This window comes from Hypanus sabinus, chromosome 4 (genome assembly GCF_030144855.1).
Source record: "Hypanus sabinus isolate sHypSab1 chromosome 4, sHypSab1.hap1, whole genome shotgun sequence".
Classification (NCBI taxonomy): Eukaryota; Metazoa; Chordata; class Chondrichthyes; order Myliobatiformes; family Dasyatidae; genus Hypanus; species Hypanus sabinus.
The window spans coordinates 29,499,725-29,522,937 of NC_082709.1; the positions used below are offsets into that span (position 1 = coordinate 29,499,725).

At 40.1% G+C, this 23,213-nt stretch overlaps 1 protein-coding gene across 4 annotated transcripts; it reads left to right on the plus strand.

Annotated features, from left to right (window-relative positions):
* The first annotated feature begins 386 nt into the window (after positions 1-386).
* Positions 387-17,639, plus strand: hnrnpa3 (heterogeneous nuclear ribonucleoprotein A3). Of its 4 annotated transcripts, XR_009511598.1 has the most exons (12): positions 387-545; positions 2,582-2,704; positions 3,532-3,678; positions 3,757-3,967; positions 5,004-5,093; positions 5,174-5,284; positions 6,806-6,880; positions 9,255-9,404; positions 9,485-9,607; positions 12,015-12,075; positions 14,082-14,146; positions 16,161-17,639. XR_009511598.1 is itself a non-coding variant. In XM_059966748.1 (11 exons), exons 1-10 carry the CDS (start codon positions 435-437, stop codon positions 12,059-12,061), a joined length of 1,188 nt encoding a protein of 395 aa, XP_059822731.1. In that variant the 5' UTR covers positions 387-434; the 3' UTR covers positions 12,062-12,075; positions 14,082-17,639. The 4 variants fall into 4 exon arrangements, 3 of the variants coding, with proteins under 3 accessions (XP_059822731.1, XP_059822730.1, XP_059822732.1); XM_059966748.1 differs by having other exon boundaries at positions 14,082-17,639; XM_059966747.1 differs by lacking the exons at positions 14,082-14,146; positions 16,161-17,639 and adding an exon at positions 12,163-12,703.
* The last annotated feature ends 5,574 nt before the right edge of the window (positions 17,640-23,213 follow it).

Genomic DNA, 23,213 nt, shown 5'->3' on the forward strand with positions numbered 1-23,213 from the left:
AGGCAGAAGATCAGAAGCTTAAAATATGTAACAGGCTGGAAATGCTGGAGGAACTCAACAGGCCATGCAGCATCTACGGGGAAAAAAGTACAGTCGGCGTTTCTGGCAGAAAACTTTGGCTGTACTTTTTTTTCCATAGATGCTGCCTGGTCTGCTGAGTTCCTCCGGCATTTTGCGTGTGTGGCTCGGATTTCCAGCATCTGCAGATTTCCTCGTGTTTGTCCTTGAATTAAGATCGTGACTTGTCAGCAGCCCTTCGGCCCCACCCTGCCCTCGGGGACCGACTCCAGGTTGATTTCGGGATCACGTCACGCGCACGTGACGTTACGTGACGCGCGGCGCCCGGTTGGAAATCCGGCGGTTGGGCGCGCTCACGGGGCGTGACGTTGCGCGGGGTGCGGCTGTCGGGGAGGCGGGCGGAGTGTGTGTGATTGATGGGGCGGCAAGGCGGGGCCCGGGTGGCGCAGCCATTTTCCGGATGCGAGAGGGTTCACTGGTTCTCGGGAGCTCGACCGACTCGCAGGCGGCCGTCGCGCAGAATGGAGGTAGGAACCCGACGCCCGACATCCGCTGTCCGGGATCGGTCGTGGTATCTGCTCGGCCTTTTTTTTTGTTGTTGTTGTGTACTCCGGCCTGCGGGGAGGGTTGCTGAGATTCTTGCTTTGGCCGGGATTTTGATGCCGCCCGCCATAACATGGAGACTCTGCTGCTTCTGTAAGATGGCGGCGGGTGACCGAGTTGCTTGATTATTAACTCGCCTGTTAGCGGTCTCGGCGCTGAACAGGAGCTGAGGTGTGGTGGCTGATCCGCCGCCAGGCGAGATCTATGCACCTTTGATCGGGGGCCCGCCGTGGCGGGGCTCAATCTTGGCGGGAGGCTGATCCATTGCTCGGCGCCTGGTAGTCGGCTGCTCCCACAGGATCGCTGACCGGCTTTCACCTCCCCGTTTCAAGAGTGAAACGAAATTTACTAGTTGTCCCTAGGGTTGGAGCAGGAGAACACATCGGAAAAAACAGGATGGCTTTCTTGGCCACATTGGGTACAGATTATATAAAATCGTGAGGCACCTGAATAAAAAAGATCGAAGAAAGATCTATCTGCAGTTATCATGACTTTAAAACCGTGGTTAGAAAGCAGGTAAGAAATATTTCAAACCGCCGATGGAAGGCTACTCGTAAAATGGCGACAGGCGGAAATGCTGCATTAAAAGTATTTGTGTACTCCGCAAGCCTTAGACCGCAGGCCGCAAACCAAATGCTTTGAGATGTTTCAACCTAGTGTTTTTTTAAGTTAATGGTAAATTTGGTCACCTTGCCTCGCAGTTGATCGATCATCTGAAGTATTTTTTTGAAGCTATTTGAAGCAATTTTTTTGAACTCGTGGTAGCTCTTGACTCGGTCGTTTTAATGTTATTCCGGTTTTTCTAGTAGATCATCAACGATCCCGGCTGGCCTGTTCTGATTTGCCTACATTTATTCAAATTTCTTTTGAAAATGAGGCTTTTCTTGGCTTGTAACTGCTGACGAATTTCAGCCAGTCAGCGTGCTCCAGTTGAGAATTAGGTAATGGAGAAGTGGATTTAGCTACCTTTCGAAAGTAAAATGTCAAAACACATTTAAAAAAAGGCCAACTGTAAAGAAGCGGTATTGTCAATCGGTTTTATTATCTTGATACTGGCTTTTTTTGATACCATTTTCTTAAGTTACACTTTTGATCCATTTGCACTTGTTTTCAACTGATCTGAGTACAATAGGTAAGATTTGTGCTGGTACAAGGTTGTTATTGCCTGAAGAACCGAGTGGTTTTCGACACTACTTAGGAAGAATGTGGTGGATTTGGAGGAATAATCTCTGCCTCCAAGGTTTGAATTTGAGGATGTATTTGGACATTTTGAATGTAGTTTAAGATTTTAAAGAGGAACCTATAGGTGGTTGAGAACCTTACATTGGTTTAGCAGCTGAGTGTGGCTAAAAATTGAATGTGAGTGAAGTTAGAAAATATGCAGAGAACGGTAAAATAGTTATAAATTTTCACTTAAGTGCATTTTTAATTATGTTTGGTACTGTAATTGTAATCAGTCAGGATGCTGATACACCTAAATATTAGAGAAGAGTACTGTATACAATACACCTTTACAGAGAAGAGTACTGTATACAATACACCTTTACATGCTTGGTCATTTTATTTGGGTCAGCAATACATAAGTAATTAAATTGCATAGCTATATTATGCCATCTTAATCTTGCTATTTTGTACTTATTTAGAGATGCCATGCGGAACAGGTCCTTCTGGCTCAACTAGCTACACCTTGCAACAACCCACATATTTAAAACTAACCTAATTACAATATCTAATTTACATAATAACTGGCATGTCTTCGAACTGAGGGAGGAAACTAGAATACCCAGAGGAAACCAAAGTGATGGGGGGGGGGGGGGGTGAGCATACAAATTCCTTACAGATAGTACCAGAATTGAAATTGCTGTAATAGTGTCACTGCTATGCTACTGTGCCACACTTTTCAGCATGAGTTGACCTTAATTTCTTAAACTTGTTTGTTTGGAAATGTACTGCTTTGTAGGGTCCAGAACCTAAAGAACCAGAGCAGATACGCAAGCTGTTCATTGGCGGATTGAGTTTTGAAACAAATGAAGATAGTTTAAGGAAGCACTTCGAGCAATGGGGACAACTAACAGATTGTGTGGTAAGATTTATTATCTCTTCTAGGTGCTTGAGGCTTTCTGATTTGTATAAAATTGCTGTTAGAATTTAATAGTTCCTGTCAGTTTGTTAGATGTTTTATACTTGGTATTCAGGTCTTCATCTGTTGTTCATAGTTACATTGTATTTTTCAACATGAAATTTTAAGAAAAAGACTTTCCTTTTAGTTGCTTTTGTAATGTTATCTGAGCCAGCCTGCAGTGTCACCCATTGAAACGCTGTTGAATCATTGCTGTCCCTATTGATTGTCTCAAAAGAATATAACAATTTCTGTCAGTCGGGCTTGCATTTTCTGCCAATTTCTTCTGTTCGTAATGGATTTTAAGTGTCATGATCTTGCTTGCCCCAGTAAGAATATTTTTGCAATCCTGTTGTTTCTCTCATTTGCAACTTGAGTTGAAATTTTAGCATAATTCTGCACCTTAATCTCTAACCACAGGCAACAAGTGAATTTTATTTCCCTGAAATCTGTTACATTGATCGCCAGGGCTTGCTGGGCTAATATTTATTTGTATTGAGTGTCTCATCTGACACATTTAACTTTTTCTACAGATTCTGTCTAAACATTTTTTCTCGCAGTTTTTAAAGTCATTTCAGCTGTCTAGTATCTGCTGTTGGTTGATTTCATTGTCCCGTTGAATCTTGTGCCTTTCTGACATTTGAAGTGCTGCTTCCTTCTGTTCTGTGAATATCTTATCTTCTTTGTTTCTCAGGAGCAGGGAAATAATGAAAGGTCAATGAGCTATACTTACTGTCCTTTATCAAATCATGTGCCTTTTCTGATGAATTACTTTGTCTTTTTGTTTTTAGGTGATGAGGGAAGTGTTAACAAAACGTTCAAGGGGATTTGGGTTTGTGACCTATTCCAGTGTATCAGAAGTAGATGCTGCCATGTGTGCTCGACCACACAAGGTTGATGGTCGTGTTGTAGAACCAAAAAGAGCAGTATCAAGAGAGGTAAGTTTTACTATTTATGTAATCATAAGTAGTGCTTGATAATATGGATAGAAAACTGAATTGTAACTTTATTTACAGGATTCTACAAAACCTGGTGCCCACTTAACAGTGAAGAAAATATTCCTTGGTGGTATTAAAGAAGATACTGAGGAGTATCATCTAAGAGATTACTTTGAGAAGTATGGCAAGATTGAAAATATTGAAGTTATGACGGATCGTGGCAGTGGAAAAAAACGAGGATTTGCTTTTGTCACATTTGATGATCATGATTCTGTTGACAAAATTGTTGGTGTGTAGCATTATGTTGAAATTTTGGTCTAAATTCAGGTGGGGGTGGTGGCTATGTATCTAATAGTAGAAAATATACATATATCTTGTATTACATGAACATTTTACTTGTCAAACAGCATTTCAGATTGGGGTAGGAAGTGAAATGAAGGTGTTTTGCCAGTAGGAGAGTCTGGGTGTTGATACTGGGACTGTTTTGGAGTAAGAGTGCAAGTAATTCAAATCTTTGAATAATATGTATAAGTGGCAAACTAGGTTTACATGTAGATGCAACAAATGTGAAGTTAGGCTGTTTGAGGAACAATGTTGTGGTGAGGTAGGCTGATAGAACATAGAAAACCTACAGCACAATACAGGCCCTTCAGCCCACAAAGTTGTGCTGAACAGCTTTAGCTGTTTGAAATGGGTGGGAAGCAGTAAAAGGAAGGCACTGATGAACATTCAAAATGATATGAAGGTGATAGGAAAGCAGATGAGGTGGTTTTAAAAGTTGGGATATATGGATTTTAATTGGGGCAGTGAATTTGTAATCCTTCACTAAATTGTACCTTGTTGAGTATAGTGTAGAATTCTAGGGACCACACTTTGATTTGGGTTAAGGTAGCATGATGGAGAAGTTGGGGTTGCTCTCAAGCAAAGTCAGTATATGAGAATAATACTACACTATTCAAACATTTAGAGAGTTAAATGTTTCTTCTGGGAAATGGATAGGTAATTAGAGGTTGGTGCAAGATATAATGGGGTAATTCCATGTTCAGATTTGAAGTATCTGGAATGTACTGCTGGACATAGTGAAGGTGGATTCGTTGGAAATGGATAAGAAGACATGGTATGAAGAATTGCTTTTCACGTGGTTAGCTAGGAAAAATGGAGGGCACTAAGTTGCCAGTGCAGTGCGTTGACAGATTGTTGGTGGCATCCTGTGATAGTGGTTTGTATGTAGCATTTTCTTCTGTCAGGTTATGTAAAACAGGGTTTTCAATTAATGTGATAAGGTTTTCAGTAATGATTTTAGAAAAATTTTCTTGTAATTTTAGTTCAAAAGTACCATACTGTGAATGGACACAACTGCGAAGTGAGGAAAGCACTTTCGCGACAAGAGATGCAGGGTTTGGGCTCTCAGAGAGGTATGTGGAAAAAATAAAGAGAATTGTTGGTTGCAATTGTAAACTAGATTCTTTAGATAACTTTCTGTTTAATTTCTAAGGACGGAGTTCAGGAGGCAGTGGTAACCCTGGTAACTTCATGAATCGAGGTGGAAATTATGGTGGTGGAAACGGAGGAAATTTTAATCGAGGCGGGAATTTTGGTGGCAGAGGTAAAATGTCTCATGGAAAGCATCACAGTTTTGAACTTGCACATAGGGCACAAACAGATTCTTAAGTGTTCATGCTGACCATAAGCCCCTTCTGTTCCATCCTCCCCAAACCCATCCACACTAGTCCAATTATCAGCCTGTTCCTTTCTATATTGGTGACTCCAAATACTAACAAACTTTTGTGGGAGTAGCTGCATAACTTTTGGCTGCATCCAGATTTCAATCATTTTTAGTTTGAAGCTATCCAAGCCCCTCTACCACTTAACCAGCCTTGTTTCTTCTTTAAAGAATTACTGGACTTCTGTGGGGTAAGGAGAGAGGAAATGACAAGGTGTTTACTACTTTCTAACCTATCTGTCCTTAAAGTTTTGTTTATCTCTTGGGTTCCTCATGGCCTCTGCTCCATTAAAAACAGTTTCTCCACATATCTGAAGGATTCCATGCCTAACAACTCCTGGTATATCTGTTCCTTCTCCAATGCAATTGCATTCCATTTAGTGTGGTGACTAACACTGCTAAAGTACTCCAGATGTGACCCTCAAGTATTATAGAGATGTGATATGATCTCAATACTTTCATAGTTTAATCTTGGCTAATAAGAGGCATTCCCATGTTATTTAGTCTTTCTGTTGTCAACTTTTGTCATGAAGTTTTTCTGCTCTTCAGAATTCTGCATGGCCCACCCATCCCTGTTGGATCCTTATGTAGAAATTATGTATTAAACTTGTGCTATTCAAAAGAAGTTGAGTAATTTAATTGTAGACTTTAATCCAAAATGCTCGAGGACATTGGACTCAGCATAGTAATTTTGTTTTGCTTAGTGCAGCCTTAAGAAATTTATCATGTATTTTATGTGCACCTGCTATGGACTGAAGTGAGAGCAGGTCTCTTGGGCCTAATATACTTAATTTTCTTGAACTATTGATTGTTAATATCACTACATAATAGGGCAAGGGGCCTGCACTCCCTGCAATCATCTTTGTATCCCTTAATTACCAAACTGGCTTCCCAAGTTGTTGGCTTCTTCCTATCATTAATGGAAAGTTGTTATTTGAAGGGAATTGGCTGGACGCAGAGGCTTGCTCCATCTGTACCAAGCTCTTGAAAAGGTTCTCTGTACAAGTGAATGGAGCCCAGATCTATTATTTCAATTGTATTTAACTTTTGCCCAACCTTCTCCAGATCCATTTTTTTTCTTCAGTACCAGTGGATCATTTGTTAATTTTCCAAACCACTGGGGCTATTGAGGGTGTAGAAAATACAGTGCATAATTTCAAACATAGTATCTGTATTAAGTATTCAAACATCCTAGCAGTGCAGATATTTGTTAGTGTTGGGTGGAAAGGTATAGAATGGAGTACACTGATATAATTTGAATTGTTCAGCTTATTGCACATTGGTAAATTGTGTATATTATTCTGTACTTTAATGTTTGTGATATTGCTAAGTGTTTAAATGTTGCTGTAATGAAATTTCCCACACAAGATAATGAAGTAGTTATTTTTTTGACTTTCCCTGTAGGCATGGGAAATTTTGGAGGAGGCAGGGATGACTACGGAGGTGGAGGAAGTGGCGGATATAATGGATTTGGTGATGGTAAGTTAAGTTTTTAATACTGATACGGATTGATGTTTAAATTTCAAAATCTGACAGCATTCCATTAAGGGTTTGTGGCGACCCATTTCCTAGCATATCCGAACCGACTCACAATTAGATAGCCTACGGGGGTTTGCGAGCACAGAGCTTTGGAGCCTCTGCGCCATGGGGGGCCGGTTGACAGAGGCTTAAAAGTGAGGCTGAAGTTTTTGAATAAAGTTTTTTCCTTCGACTGCAGTTACCGACTCCGTGTCGTAATTTTAGCGCTGCGTGTAGCACACCGCTACAGGTTGATATTTACTGTAAACTGTATTTTCAGTAGCAAAAACTGTCAAATTTGCATTTGAGTACAGAAAAGTTCTGAGATGATTCTGCTATCTCAAGCTGTGCTCTGTGGTCTCTGCCAGGTTTTGACCAGTTCAATTAACTTGGATGGCTAAGCATATTGCAAACATAAAAAAGCAGGAATCTAGCTACTGTGTTGGATGTCTAGAGCCAGCCAGCCCGCTTTCCAATATGTTCACAATAATATATTGCTAATAACCAATGTGATGACCTTTTAGTTTTTTTTTGCAAAAACAAAGCAGGACCGGTTCACTCCAGCCAGTGCATTACAGATTTAGTCATATGAAGGCTGTTGGCTCTTCTCTGAAGGTGGAGACAAGTTGCTTTCTTGACTACTGCCGAACTATGGTACAAGTTCTCCCACTTATTGTTGATCAGGGAATTTCAGGATTTATTTCCAATGTCGGTGGAGGAATGGCAATGTATTTCCAGCTCTGGATTGCAGGTGTCAGCATACCTATGTACTTCTACCCTTGACTGTCATGGTAGACATAGAGTTCGTGCTCTGGGTGGGGGGGGGGGGGTGATGTGAGGAATCAACTGTCATTTATCAAAGAGATGGAGGGCAAATATAGTGATGCTTTATATTACTAATTCTGTTTTGGTCCGTGTATGGGCAAGTGTTGAAATTTGAGGGTAATAAGTGACTGCCTGTTACCAATTAGCCAAATCCTATCTTGATGTATTGAAAAGACCCAGCAACATTGAAAATGGGAATCGAGTGAATGAGCACACCACCACCACCACCTTGGGGGCAATGTGAATTGGGCAGTTAATGATATTCTTGCCAAAACTGCAAATATTCCTGTTCTAAGGAATGTTTGTACTTGACAGAAGGAATAAAGGTGTAGACTTTTCTAAATGGGGAGCAAATTCAGCACAGAGGGACTTGGGAATCATCGTGCAGGATTTCCCTAAACATTAACTGACAGGTTGAGTTGGTAAGGAAGGCAAATAAAATGTAGGCATTCATTTCAAGTGGGCTAGAATATAGAAACAATGATATAATGCTGAGACTGTATATTGCATTGATCAAACCCCACTTGGAGTATTTTTGATGGTTTGGGGATCTTGTTTAAGGAAAGATGTGCTGTCAATAGAAAGTGTCCAGAGAAGTTTCACAAGAATAATCCCGAATGGGATTGCAAGGCCTAGTTCTGCTTCTGTCTTATGAATGTGCTTATTGCTGTTGGAAACATGTTTGATCCCAGGCAGATTCTCAAGACAACTTTCATAGCCCAACCACATTTACTTTGAATATTTCTTTTGTAAGTAGAATTGTTTGTGAGAGTTTAGTTTCATTTGCAGTTAGAACATTTCTCCCACATCCAAAAAGATCTGTTCTGACATTGCTGCCCTTGAATTTGAAGTTGAAAATATATTGCTAATCCTTCATCATTGTTGGATGAAACTCTTGGAATTCACTTCTTAAGAGCACCATTGAAGTATCTTAGTACTGACTCTTGAAATCAATGAGCTACCTTGCCCAAGCAAAATGTATACACAGTTATACGGGGTTCCCAACCTTTTTTATGCTATGGAACCCTACCATTAACTGTTGGGTCTGGACCGAGATTGGGAACCCCTGATCTAGACTTTTCATCTTTTTATTTTAAGGCTTCCTACCACGCTAATATGAGTACCTGACAGAACCATTTAATTTTATAAGAATAAAACTGAAGTACATGATGTTTTGTATTGATAAAGCATTCTTCACAGGGTCCCACATTGGCTTCCACCAGTTGCGCCTGGAAACTTAGATCATTTTCAGGTTTAATAATGATTCCAATTATTGGTGTTGAACAGGAATTAAAATCCTAATTTTGGCTGGGAAGGTGCTGACGGCAGCTTTGGTGAGAGGATGTTTAAGTTCCTGAAGTTGTTGCCACTTGCTTAATTTGTGTTGGAACAAAAGATTGTTAGCTAGGCTGGGGGGGGAACCCAAGTTGGAAAGATGCTATAGAAAGCCTAGGTGAAGGAGAGCATCAGTTCTTGGGTTTTAATACAAATACCTAATGATGTTCTTCAGGTGGCAATTTTGGAGGTGGCCATGGTTACTCTGGTAGAGGAGGAGGATATGGCGGTGGTGGCCCAGGTTTTGGCAACCAAGGTGGTGGTGGTGGAGGAGGATATGGTGGTGGTGGCTATGACAACTACAATGAAGGTGGAAACTTTGGAGGTAAGAATTTTGACTGATAAAGATTAAAAGAAAGGATGCATTTAAGTGAACTAATGTCATCCTTTTGATTTTTCTTTTAGGTAATTTTGGTGGTAGTAGTGGAGGTGGGAACTACAATGACTTTGGAAACTATCCTAACCAATCATCAAATTTTGGACCCATGAAGAATAGCAATTATGGGCGTAACTCTGGTCCCTATGGTGGTAAGAGTATATTAAAATTTTGAACATAGTCATAGGACAGGACAGTACACGCCAGCAACACATTCCATGCACCCGGTGCCCTATGTAAAGGAAGCTTCCTCTGACAAACTCAAAATCCTAAAGTTATGCTCCTTATATTTCCACCCCAGCAAAAATCTGGCTGTCCACTTAATCATTGCCCCATCTCATATACTTCTTGCAAGTCTCCACATCCTCCTTTCCAAAGAGAGTCCTAGCTTGCTCAACTTATAAAACAAGTGTATATAATTAAAAATAAGAAAATTAAATTAATGCAAAAAATCTCCGAAATAGTGTTCATGTGGTAATTGTTTGAAATCTGATGGCAGAGTGGAAGAAGCTGTTCCTGAAACATGAGTGTCTTCAGGCTCCTGCACCATCTCAATGGTAGCAATGAGAAGAGAACACATGCTGGGTGATTTGTTGGGGAAGGGGTCCTTAATGATTGCGTATTAGAGGTATCACCCTTTGTAACTATCCTGGATGCTGGGGTGGTTAGCTGTCTTCAGTTTCCAACTTTCTGTAACTGTTTCTGATCATGTGGAGTAGCCCCTCCGTACCAGTAGATGATACAACCAGTTAGAACGCTCTCCACAGTACATCTGAAGAAATTTGCAAGTGTCTTTGATGACATACCAATTCTCCTCAAACACCTAACAAAATATAGCCGCTGTTGAGCTGACTTCGTAATTGCATGAATCTCTTGAACCCAGGATACATCCTCAGATGTTTGACACCTAGGAATTTGAAATAGCTCACCTTTCCACTTCTGATACCCTGATTTCTTCCTTCCTGAAGTCAAGTCCACAAACAATTCCTTGCATTTCTTTCATTTCTTTTTTCAATCTTTTTATTGATTTTTTTTTAAAAAGTGTGTACAAACAGGAGGAGAATATCTCTGGTATATACAGTATATCAATAGCAGTACATACAGAAGGCAAAATAATCAATATCAGAATCACACATACTGATCTACAAAGTATAAATTTGATACAGAATGTATAATTCTCCTTAATCACTTTATGAAGAAAGGAAGGACTAATAGAATTTTTTATATAAAGAAAAGAAGAGGGAAAAAAACTATTCTAAACAGGGAAATAAAGACTGGGCAGTCCATCCTGAGAGAAAAATCAAGAGAAGAGAGACTGATCAAATTGAAGGTTCTGAAAAAATAGCTGTTAGAGAATCCATACAAAAATCAGATCATACAAAAATATTGAATAAAAGGTTGTCAGATTTCTTCAAATTTAAAGGATGTATCCAATGTCTGACTTATTTTCTCTAGACTTAAACAGGACGTGATAGAGGAAAGCCAGTAAAAGGTTATAGGAGGGTTAGGGTCCTTCCGTTTAAGTAAAATGGCTTAAATTCCTTGCTTTTCTGACATTGAGTCCAACAACCATTTATAGGCAAATTTATAGATGGCCTTTGTGCTGGTGTTGATAATGAGGAGGGAATGTGATTTCTGATCTGCACTGACTGGTTTGGTGAGGAAGTCAAAGATCAATTTGGAGGAGGAGATACAGAGGGTATATATCTGAGGGTACAATTGTGTTGAATGCTCAACTGTAGTCAATAAACAGCAGCCCAATGTAGGTATTACTATTGTCCTGGTGATCCAAGGGAGAGTGCAGAGTCAGTGAGGTTATATCTGCTGTAGACCCTGTTGTGGAATAGGAAAATTGTGTCAGGTCCAAGTTCTTGCTTAGGCAGGAGTGGAGTCAAGTTGCAACCAACCTCCCAAAGCACTTCATCACAGTAGATTTGAGTTCTACTGGGTGATAAGTTTTTGAGGCAGCTCACCTGCTTCACCTGGGCACAGGTATGATTGTTGCCCTTTTGAAGCGTGTGGGAACCTCCAATTGCTGCATCCTTGGACACTCCTGCCAGTTTTCAGAGCCTTACTAGGTACACCAGCAGGGTCTGACTCCTTACGAGGGTTCACCCTCCTGAAAGATGTTCTGACGTCAGCCTAAGATCACAGTGTTACCAGATGTTGCAGGGATTTGCAAGGATGTAGTTTTATTCTCCCTTACAAAGCATACATAACATGTGTTGAGCTGAACTGTTAGTGAAACCTCACAGCCATTCATAATGTTAGGTTTTGCTTTGTAGGAAGTAATGACCTGCAAACCATCTCGATCATTGGTTGAAATAGCCTTTTCACCTTTAGTTTTATTCTTAATAGATTACGTGAATATGTGGGGGAGAGTTGAGGGGACTTTGCTTTCCCCATTGGGGCAATTAAACCTGGCTATTTCACTATCTTTTCTAGTTAATTCTATTCCAGATATATAAATAAGGGGTCACTATAGTTGCAGTTGAAAGTTTAAAAAAAAGTTTGCAAATGTCACTGTTTAATGTGAGATCTTTTAACTTTCTTTTTAAGGTGGTTATGGCTCTGGTGGCGGTGGCAGCTATAATAGAAGATACTGAACATTTTATCAAAAGTAAGCTTGAATACTAATTCCATCAAAGTGTAGTATCTGTAATGCACAGTGCAATAAATAACCATCTTGTCCTGTATCATTCAACAGGCAACAGTTCTTAGGAGAGGATGAGCCAGGAGTTGTCAGGAAAGCTGCAGGTTACTTTGAGACAGAATATCGACCAAGTTCATTGTAAAGGCTGCCCACAGGAAGAGCGATGGTCCAGTAGTCAGAAAAGTTACTGCAGCATTAACATAAACATTTTTTGTTCAGGACTGTTTCCTGTAGAGAGATTTGCAAAAAGTGCAGTCGTTTGTTATAATGTAGTTGCTGTTAGATGTAAATTCCTGAGTTTTTAAAACTTTGTTCCAGCAATGTCTTTATTTTCCTCATTTCCATAGCTGTTCAGCCATGTAATTTGTGGTAGCCAAATTGGGAATAAAAAGGATAAGAACTTTTTCACTAAATGATCTGTGTAGTCAGTTTTTCCTTGATTATAAATCAAGATAGGTACTCTTTTTAATTTCTAGCTATCTTAATACTGCAGGGGTTTACTGGAAACTTTAGCCTAAATAAATATCCAGTTCTCTAAAGTTAAAGGGAAGATGATATGTTACACTTAAAAATAAATTTTAAATTCTTAAAGCCACTCGAGCTGTGAAAACTGCTATTGGTGTAATTTGTATAGAAGGCTAGTTTTGCTCTTTGGATTTGAAATACTTTATATGTGATGAATGTGACCTACTGGAAATTGCAGTATAAAATAAATTCAAAATATTTATGAAATGGGAGGTGTTGGTTGTATGGGCTGGTTATTCTTTCCACCATATTTGAATTGTAGGTGGAATGAAAGACCACATCATTTTATTGGAAACATATATGTGGTTTCTGAGATGCAAAATTCCTTTTGCAATTTGGATAGGGCCACATTCTTAGATTTATAAAACGTGGTTTTTGCTTAATGATGTGGGGAAATTCCTATTGAAGTGTGGGATACTGTCATCAGGTATTACTTTCGTAACAAATCTTGAGTGAGCTACGTTAAATGGCAAGAAATGCTTTTAGTTTAATTGTATTCAAGCTTGGTTGAATTTTGTGGTCTTTGAATGGTCCCTTAAAATAACTGATTCTATCCTACAACTTTTATTCTATCCGGGGTTGTGTGCAATAGACCACAATATTGATAATGCTGGTAGTATTTGAACATTTATTTATGGGAATAATGAGTTTAAACATTTAAACGTTGCCTTTGGATGGATTCTGATAGCATCATAAGCTGGCTTTCCACTACTTGATTTTGCTGTGTCATTTTCTTTTGATGGCAACTGTTTCTGCTTTGACACTGAATGTAAAACCAAGCAGTATTTTCAATTTAGATGAGAGTAACTTGTAATTTCTACTGTCTTATGGATTTGCCAGGTAGAGCTGACTATGTACTAAAACTTAAAAATGTTCATATAGTATTAAGAGTGAACAGAAATGCATGCATTTTAAAGGTAATTAAAATTTAAATCTGTAAATAATAATTTCTAGAATTAGATTCCCAAGCTACAGGTGCAATTTATTGTAAAAGGACTGAAAAGGCTATGCATCTCTGCTGTCAACCCACATTAGTACAGTGAAGCATGGAGATCCACTAAGACAGGACCACTGCAGCCATATTGAATTTGGAGAAGTCAGCATAATTAAAGAATGGCAAGGCAGGAACAAGAGCTACATCTCCAAGAGGAAGGAAAAGGAGAATGCGGTGCTGTTAGGCAACTTCGTTATCTTTGACTAGCTTGACCTTGAATGGCAGCTGGAGTGTGGAAGAAAGACTAGGAAGAGCCAACAACCTATGGAACCACTTCAGTAATAGCTACTAAAAGGGACAACAGGGCAGCATAAACACATGTAATAGAATTAGCAGGCAGACCTGAGACAAGTGCTGATTGTAAGTAAGGTTTGATTTTTTTTTTAAAACTGTTTAATAGGTGAAATCCATCCTTTGGATTGAATTGAGAATAACTGATCTGCTTAATTTACAGATTGGCTAAGAAGTCATCTTCCATTTTTACTGTGACAAGTACAGTAATGCTCAGTTTCAAGAATGGTAAGATTGGTGAAACATGTAGTTTTAACTATGGTAATATTTTTCCAAAACAATAACTCCCAGGATTGATTCATGATCCATTCGACAACCAGGTATGGTAATGAAACAATGTAATTGCATAATATTGGGCAAAGTCACACATGGCTCTAATTTCAGGCAGTTTTTATTCTCTAGGCCTTACAACATGTTGACAAAGCAGTACATTGTTGCTTAATTAACTTGCAAGGTAGTTAGTAAATGTAGAACAAAGGAGAGATTCTTGGAGAAATTGCTTGTTATCACTGGATTTGATGCCTTCCAAAATTACACCTGCTTTTAATAAAGGTTTTTGACCCATGTCTCGTTAATGCTATTCTTCAATATTCTTCACTCTTGAATAAACTTCAATTTCTGAAACAATAACTTCTTAAAAAAAAGTTGATACTAAGATTATTGTAGATATCAGAAAGAAATGTACAGAATTTTATATGTAAAACTGAATAGTCCAGGTGCAGTATTTTTCTATTTCTTGTGATGCTTTGCATAATTTTTCAGCCTCTAATTTTTATTATTGGATGAAGGATGAAGGGTCTCAGCCCAAACCATTAACTGCATTTTCCTCCCATAGATGGTGCCCTACTGATGTTGAATACTACTATTGTGTTAAATTACTGCCTGAGGTTTTAAAACATTACAATATAATTGCTAGATCAGTCAAATCCCATCATATATTCAATCTCCCTAGTAAAACATTTGGTACGTATTTGAGTAGATATTTGCAGTCTCAAAGCAAAATAAAACTCAACACGTTATATACTATTGTATTCCAAGCAGAAGTGAGGTGGAACAGCTAGTGGTGAGAGAATGGCTGGTATGCTGAAAATCCTACAAGTCATCAGTTCTGGGAGTTAATGACTAGAGCACTTTGGAATGCTGGGTTAAAAATGTTCCAACAGACATAATTGGAGCTTCCTGGGGTTTAGTAATTGAGAAATACTGACCTGAGAATAACTGCCCTTACCCTATGACCACTTCAGTCCTGGCTCTGGGAACATAGTTGGGGAATATTTCCAAAATATGGTGACTGTTAATGATGGGGATGAGCATTATTTGTATTGGGTCACTGGATCCTTTATTTGTACCACAACCAGTATTTTCTGATGATGATATTGGTCTTCCAGTTTGAGAGTCACACTAAGTATCAAGGGGGATGAGATGTGAGCATAAGACAGCATTTTCAACCTAAGTAGACCAGCTTTTAATGCTGGCATTGATACATCTATAGTTTTTGAAGTATGAACACCATAAGGTTGCACCTTTAATGGGCCTTTAATGTTCTGTGTGGTGGTTTTATAGAATCATAAAGCAGCACGGCAGAGAAACAGGCCCTTCACTCATTGAGTCCCATTGACCGACACCTGGACCATAGCCCTCCCACCTAGGTATCTGCCATGTCCACTGGCAACTCCATTGGAGTAGAGAAGTTCCCAGTCTGTAGGCTGTATGCATTTACTCCACCTATACCCCTCAATTTTGTATGTCTCTATTAAATCTCTCATTCTCACAATCTCCAGGAAATTTCTCATTTTTACCATCAGGTAGGAGATACAGAAGCCTGAGGGCACACACTCAGCGATTCAGGAATAGTTTCTCTGCCATACAATTTCTAAATGGACATCGAACCTGTGAACACTACCTCAATTGTTTTGATTTTCTGCTTTTGCACAATATGGATATACTGTATTTCTATATTGTGTTGCATTGAACTGCTGCTGCTGTTAAGTTAACAAATTTCACAACACATGCCATTGATAATGAAGCTGATTTGGAGATGAAGTTTTAACCTGTTCAACCTTTCCCTAAACAGCTTCTTAAGTTGTAGCAGCATCCTTGTGATCTCAAAGGCCATTTATTCATTCTTAGTCACCCCATGTGATGCATGTGAGAGGTTGGGATCTTAGGGTTTCAAATGATACTGATGAATATATTTGCAGGGGATGCAATTACAAGCAATCACGTTTTTTTTGCCTTGTAGCCATCAAAAAGACTTCAGAGGGCAGAGGTAAGTCGCAGAGTATTCCCATTCTCTAATATGACACAATTTTAATTTTGCTTATCCAGTTAATGTTCTGGTCAATTGTGTCGGTGTGAACTCAGATGGAGTGCAATTAAATGACAAGGACCAGTGTGTGTGCGTTTCATTTAGCAACTCGTGCCTATGGATATCCTCTGCATAATTGAAGTGTACCTGGTGATAAGTCATATTGTGTGACATGTTGCTGCTATTGAACTGTAAAGACTATTGGGCTTAGAAAACTTGGGGAACATTTGGAATGATGACTACAACTACCACGTTTTCCAACCATTTTTATGTCCTGGATCCTAGGTTGGGAACCCCTGCCTTTAGAGCTTTATCCCAGCCCATGGAGAGCAAGTCCAGGCAAAATCTGCTTAGCATGCATATAGCTTTTAAAAGAGTTGACATATTGAGGAAAAGTCATTAGAATGAACCGTAAGACCATTGGCCAAGCATCAAGCAGCAATACATTCCATAGCACTACACTAATAAAGCAAGTTATGCCAAAATTTGCTCTCATCCTGATTTTATTTACCTTTCACTAGAAAATAGAGCAAAATGCATTTTTCCCCTCCATAAAAGTAGTGTCAAAAATCGTTGCAACATTTGTGTTTGTTTCTCTGTTGCTCTCAACCCTCTACTATTCCCTAATTGACCAAATCCCACTCTAATCTGACAACCTTGACAACTTTTCAAAAATCAAGTTGCATGACAGGAAGACCTGGACTTTCAAATCTGAATCGAAGATCAAACAACTGAAGTGACCAAGTAAAATTGTAATTAAACTATATTCGTCAAAGGTTTGAAATGAACTTTGGCCAACACAACTACCACATGGCTAAATGTTATTATAGCATGCTAATTGCACCTTTGTAATGTCAATAAATATATTGCTGGGTACACTGAATATTTTGCTTTTACTACTGGAAGTTCATTTGCTGTTAGTGGTTTTTGACTACTACAAACCATTCCCTCCAGATGAAAGACAGCCTAACTAATTATCTCTGGGACATACATCATGGTGAGCAAATTGCCACAGTACGTTTTGGACATTCGGCAGTCATTGAATTGAGTTATCTAAATGCTAAAGAAATACGGATTCTGCTCCCTAAAGCTTGAACGCTTTTGGTAATTAAGAGGAACCATTCTAATAGTTAATCTGAATTAAAAGCATTTGTAAAACAGTCGTGATTGAACCCGCTTACGGTGAAGAAAGGATCTTCTTTCTCGTATACATTTGTATGTGCGGCAAAAAAAAATCAACAATTGTAGCAATAAAGAACTATATAAGTAAACCGTTTAAAGTATCGATTATGAAATACATGCCTAAATCCAGAACTACCATCATGCATTTGCAATGTACATACCATGTTACATTTTAAGTGAAGATCGTATCATTTTCAATGAAATTAAAGTAGCTATTTGTGCAATTTGTTATTTATGTCTTGTGTTTCACGAAGTATCACTTACCTTTATTTCTAAACTCTGTTACTGTATAGTGACTGATTCCAAGCGTTAGGATATCCTCAAGGCAACCTGCCAAAATCAGTAACGGTGGAAGATCATCATAAAGGGATAATGCAACCTGAATGAAAATATGGCAGAAGATAGTCTGGTTTTTTATCTAAAAAGCCAAAGTGATAAATGAGGTTTGGTCAGAAGTTTTACTCAAATTAGACATACCAATGTTATTGTTGAATGAACAAATTTAAATTATTTTGGATCAAATGGAAAGGGCATCTTTACAAAATTGCCTCCCTGAAAGGGCGGAACATTGTAAGTTTATAGCTACCGGCGGGCGTGTAATCTTCCAGGAAGATTATCACAGGGACGTTAACTATAGAAGTTGTCGAGTTTTTTTTAAACATTCAACCGCAGTAAAATGGAGATGGAATGGTGAGGATAGGGAGAAAACCAGAAGGGTTCAAATGAATGGTCGGAACAAAACGCTTTGCGTAAAGAGCTATAATGCCTGGAGATAACAGTGAAAAATTTGAAATGCTTAAATGTTGACGTACTAAATTCTTGGAAAACCAGCACAACCTTAATAGGTTTAATTATGAATCCAGTGGGTTTATTCAAGAAAATGTTTTACATCGGCTGCCAGTAATGGAAATGGTGGCTCTAGTCTCATAAGATAATAAAGCAGCCTTGGCGATGAGGAAAAACTGGGAACTGGGAGACAAATGATTAAGCACGTGTATCCAGACAGCTGTACTGCCGTGTAAGGCCAGAAGGCCACTGCCCGGTCCCGCCTTGGTCGCGGTTATGGAAACAGTAAATACAGTAGTTTTAAGCTAAACCCCACAAGTGGCGAGTTGAAATTTAGTGCCGACATCGTGGAAGAGAAGCGGAGGTGGAAGCCCTGCGTGGTTTGCAGGATGATCGATTTGAGCCTCCGGCGGTGGGAACATTTACAGCCGCCAATATTTGCACCGAGCCCTGCCAGCGACTGGTAGGTCTCTGATATGTTTATGCCCCCTTCCAAACAAGTAATGGAGGGATTTCGATAACCTGTTTGAATGTGTGGTACTAGGCCGCCGAGTTTTCGTAAGTACTATAACGAAAAGACAATAGTTTTCCGTAGATGCTGCCTGACACGCCAAGTTGCATTTTGTGTGTGTTGCTTTGTTTCCTTGAAATTGTTTTAGTCAGGGGCGGGTGTGGTAGTGGGGATAAGCTTCCACCACCTATTAAATGCTCCCAATGGGGTGCACTCAAGTAGCCTCCGAAAACCAAGCCCAGCTCTTGGCTTTCACGGGTGGTTTAGCTACTAAGCCCAGCGGAACCGTAACTGGCGCTTAAACAAGTCGCTTCGGGCAGTTGGGGCTCGTCAGCTATGCTTGGTAACTAACTCACCTGGAAGAAGGAAAGCTGATGGCAAACCTCTGCTGCCTTGTGGTTATGTCCATTGATGGCCAGCTCTTCAGGAGTAATTCCCAAACAAGAAAACGGAGGAGGAGTCTCTAAGGCAGTCCTACGTTGACTAGCAACTCCTGCGACGCCGTTGGTGCCAAACTACATCGGCCTCTGTTATACAATTGGGTACACCAGTAGCATGGAGAGGGGGAGCCTTTTGCACAGGCAAAAGCTTGCCTTCCATAATATCACGTAGACAGCTAAAAAGGAGGAACCCCAAAATACGTCAGTAATTAAGGATATGTTGCATTGCAGTCTGTGCAAAATATATCCATTTGGTTAATCTTAGGATGAAAAGGCTTGTCCTGACGTGAGCCTACGTTTTTCTAACGTAGCGGGATGAACTTACTGAAATATAAGATCCTTGGGGACCATGAAAGGGTAGATGTTGAGGGAAAATCTGGACAGAGAAGACGTCGTAGGGTTGGGTGAGGTATGTCGCAACTTCTTGTGGAGGATGGTGAACCTCCACTACAGAAGCTGTGGGCATTACATGATTTGATTACAAGAGGACGTTTTAGATAAACCACAAACATCAGGAAATACGGAGCTAAGGGGAAACTGCCGCAGAAGACAAGGTGAGAGCTAAGCCAAAGCGTGTTAAATGTGGAACAGGTTTGAAGGGCTGAGTTACTTAATCTGATTTTCTTAGCAAGAACAGGCAGCATCTGTGGTGGGGAATAAACAGTCAACATTTTGGGCTGAGACCCTTCACCCAGAGGAGAAGAAACCAGAATAAGATAGCAGGAAGATAGAGGATTGGGAAGATTTTTAAAACCTGCAGAAAGCAACTAAAGGACTCATTAGGAGGGAAAAGATGAAATATGAAAACAAGCTAGCAAGGTGAAAAGTAAAAGTATACAAAAAAGAGATGACAGTGGATGTAGGACCACTAGAAAATGAGGCCAGAGAAATAATAACAGGGGACAAGTAGGATAGATAGGGGGTGCAGTGGATGTTGTGTATGTATTTAGATTTTCAGAAGGTCTGTGACAAGGTGCCACACATGAGGCTGCTTACCAAATTAAGAGCCCATAGGGTTACAGGAAAGTGACTGGCATGGTTAGAACATTGGCTGATTGGTAGGAGGCAGCAAGTAGGAATAAAAGAATCCCTTTCTGATTGGCTGCTGAAGATTAGTGGTGTTCCACAGGGGTAGGTGTTGGGACCGCTTTTTTATGCTGTATATCAGTGATTTGGATGATAGGATAGATGGCTTTTGCAGATGATACAAAGATTGGTGGAGAGGCAGGTAGTGTTGAGGAAGAAAGTAGACGGCAGAAGGATTTAGACCGATTAGGATATGCAAGGAAGTGGCAAATGAAATATGATGGAAAATGCATGGTCAGCCACTTTGGTAGTAGAAATAACTGTGTGGACTATTTTCTAAACGGGGAGAAAATCCAAAAATCTGAGATGCTAATGGACTTGGGACACCTTAGTGGTGATGAAGACAAATACAATACTAGCACTCATTTCAAGAGGTGTAGAACATAAGAGCAGGGATGTGATGCCAAGGCTTTATAAGACATTGGTGAGGCTTCACCTTGAGTATTGTGAGCAGTTTTGGGCTCTTTATCTAAGAAAAAATGTGCTGGCATTGGAGAGGGTCCAGAGGAGTTTCACAAAGATGATTCCAGGAATGAAAGGGTTATCATAGGAGGAATGTTTGATGGGTCTGGGTTTGTACTCGTTGGAATTTAGAAGGATGAGGGGGCTCTCATTGAAACCATTCAAATGTTGAAAGGCCTAGACAGAGTAGATGTGGAAAGGATAGTTCCCATGGTGGGAGAGTCTAGGACAAGAGGGCATAACCTTTGGATAGAGGGGCGTCCATTTAAAACAGAGATTTGAAAAAATTTCTTTAGCTAGAGGTTGGTAAGTTTGTGGAATTTGTTACCACAGTCAGCTCTGGAGGCAGAGATTGATAGATTTTGATTGGCCATGGCCTTTAGGGTTTCAAGGAGAAGGCTTGGGAATGTGGCAGAGGAGGGGGTAAAAGGATCAGTAATGATTGAGTGTCAGAGCAGACTCAAAGGACCAAATGGTCTTATTCTGCCCCTGTGTCTTATCGTCTAACAAGGTGGGGGGAGGGTAAGAATTCCAAGCTGTTAGGTTATAGGTGAGTCCGGGGGAGGTGTGATGTACAGTTGGGAGAGGATAGGTAGATGAAATGAATAGCTATAGAAGGAATCCAATAGGGGAGGTCAGTGGAAGAAAGGGAAAGAGGAAAAGAATTAGAGGGAGGTGATGAGAGGTAAGAAGTGACAGGATGAGAGGATCACCAGAATGGGGAATGGTAAGAGAAGAAAAGGAGAGAAATTACAGGATATTAATATTCATACCATCAGGTTGGCAGCTACCCAGATGGATTATGAGGTGTTGCTCATCATGGCAGTAGAGGAGACCATGGACAGACATGTTCATATTGGGAATCATTCATTAATTTATTCGTTATGGGCCATGTCATATGACGTGAGTGCTCATGGTCTTTCCATACCCATGATTGTTCTTGGCAAATTTTTCTACGGAAGTGGTTTACCATTTCCTTGACCTGAACAGTGTCTTTACAAGATGGGTGACCCCAGCTATTATCAATACTCTTCAGAGGTTGTCTGTCTGGTGGCAGTGGTTGTGTAACCAGGATTTGATGTGCACCAGCTGCTCATACAGTGATCCACAACCTGCTCCCTTAGCCTCATGTGACCCTAATTGGGAGGGGGGGGGTGGGTAAGTAGATGTTACACCTGCTCCAAGGGTGTTCTGCAGGCTAGCAGGGAGAAGGAGTACCTTACATTTCCTTTGGTAGAGACATATCTCCACTCAGCCACCCAAATGGGAATGGGAAATAGAATTGAAGTGGGTGGTCATCTTGGTCAGATGTGTGGTAAATAGGAAAGAAGTGGATAAGGGGAGCATCAATGGTGGTGGAAGACAAACTACGTTCTTTGAAAAAAAGGCATCTCAGGTTATCTAGAATAGAAAACTTCATCTTGAGAACAGATGTGACGGCGCATTTTTACAAGTAACAGGGTGGGAAGACATATAGTCAAGATAACAGTAGGTTTGCAAAAGATGTCTGTCACCAGAGCTGGAGACACAGTTTGAGAAAGGAGAGAGAAATGTCAGAGATGAACCAAATAAGTTTCAGGGCAGGGTGGAAGTTGGAGGCAAAGCCTTTTAATTGGTTATGTGGAACAATCCCCAGCTTTTTCTCCCACTTCATTGTCAGTTTCATCCATTTTGACTTGTTGAGTTCTTTGTGTGGATGACCAGCATCTGTAGAATCTCTTGTGTCGCCTGATTTTCTTAAGTTTCTTATTCTGTATGCTGTTTGCCAAAATATGTTGTGCCCAATCCAGTTTCCGGCCATATGTTATTGGCATTGAGTAACATTCCAGCTGCAGCTCATCAACCTCATTTCCCACACTTGGAGTATGCAGACGTTCCTGGGTTTTGACAATCCAAATGAAGGATCTTTGATTCAAAATGTTGTCTGTCCATTTTCCTCCACAGATGCTGCCTGACCTTTCGAGTTGCTCCAGATTCTAGTATATTTGTCCATTTGACATTCCTGTGATCTGTGTTCACACACAAACCTCTAGTACCACCTACCACTCCTGTTTTTCTCTTAACCAGAATCTGCATTTATTCTGCACCAGTGAACCTCTCAGGAGGACAATGGGCCCAGTCTTGTTAAGGTGCTCCTTGTCTACCTTAAAGAGCTTTCAATGTCAAATAATCTGTCTCCTCTCGCTGCAGGTGGCACAAGGATTAACCCAGGTATTATATCTTTTAGAACTCCTTTCTACCCCTCACTTCGGTTGCAACTTGTGAAACTGACTGTAGGACCTCAAGCTCTTCACCCTACGTTGTTAGTTGTGATATATTCCACAAGTCCAGTCACTTCCTGTTCACTTCATGATTTTTGTTTTGCCCAGGGACCAGGTATGTAATATACCAAGGGGTTGCTAGTAAATATTTGCAAAAATCTAATGAGTCCTTGTGAATATTAAACCATAGTGGCCACTGCATTTCTAGCCTAACTTCACTCTCAGCCAATCTTTACCCTGTAATATTTTGTGTTTCAAG

Excerpts from the sequence above, each read along its gene's own strand:
- hnrnpa3 (XM_059966748.1), top strand. The coding sequence starts at position 435 with ATGGGGCGGCAAGGCGGGGCCCGGGTGGCGCAGCCATTTTCCGGATGC. Across the intron at positions 546-2,581 it reads GGCCGTCGCGCAGAATGGAG|GGTCCAGAACCTAAAGAACC; the intron begins GTAGGAACCCGA and ends ACTGCTTTGTAG. Across the intron at positions 3,679-3,756 it reads AAAGAGCAGTATCAAGAGAG|GATTCTACAAAACCTGGTGC; the intron begins GTAAGTTTTACT and ends CTTTATTTACAG.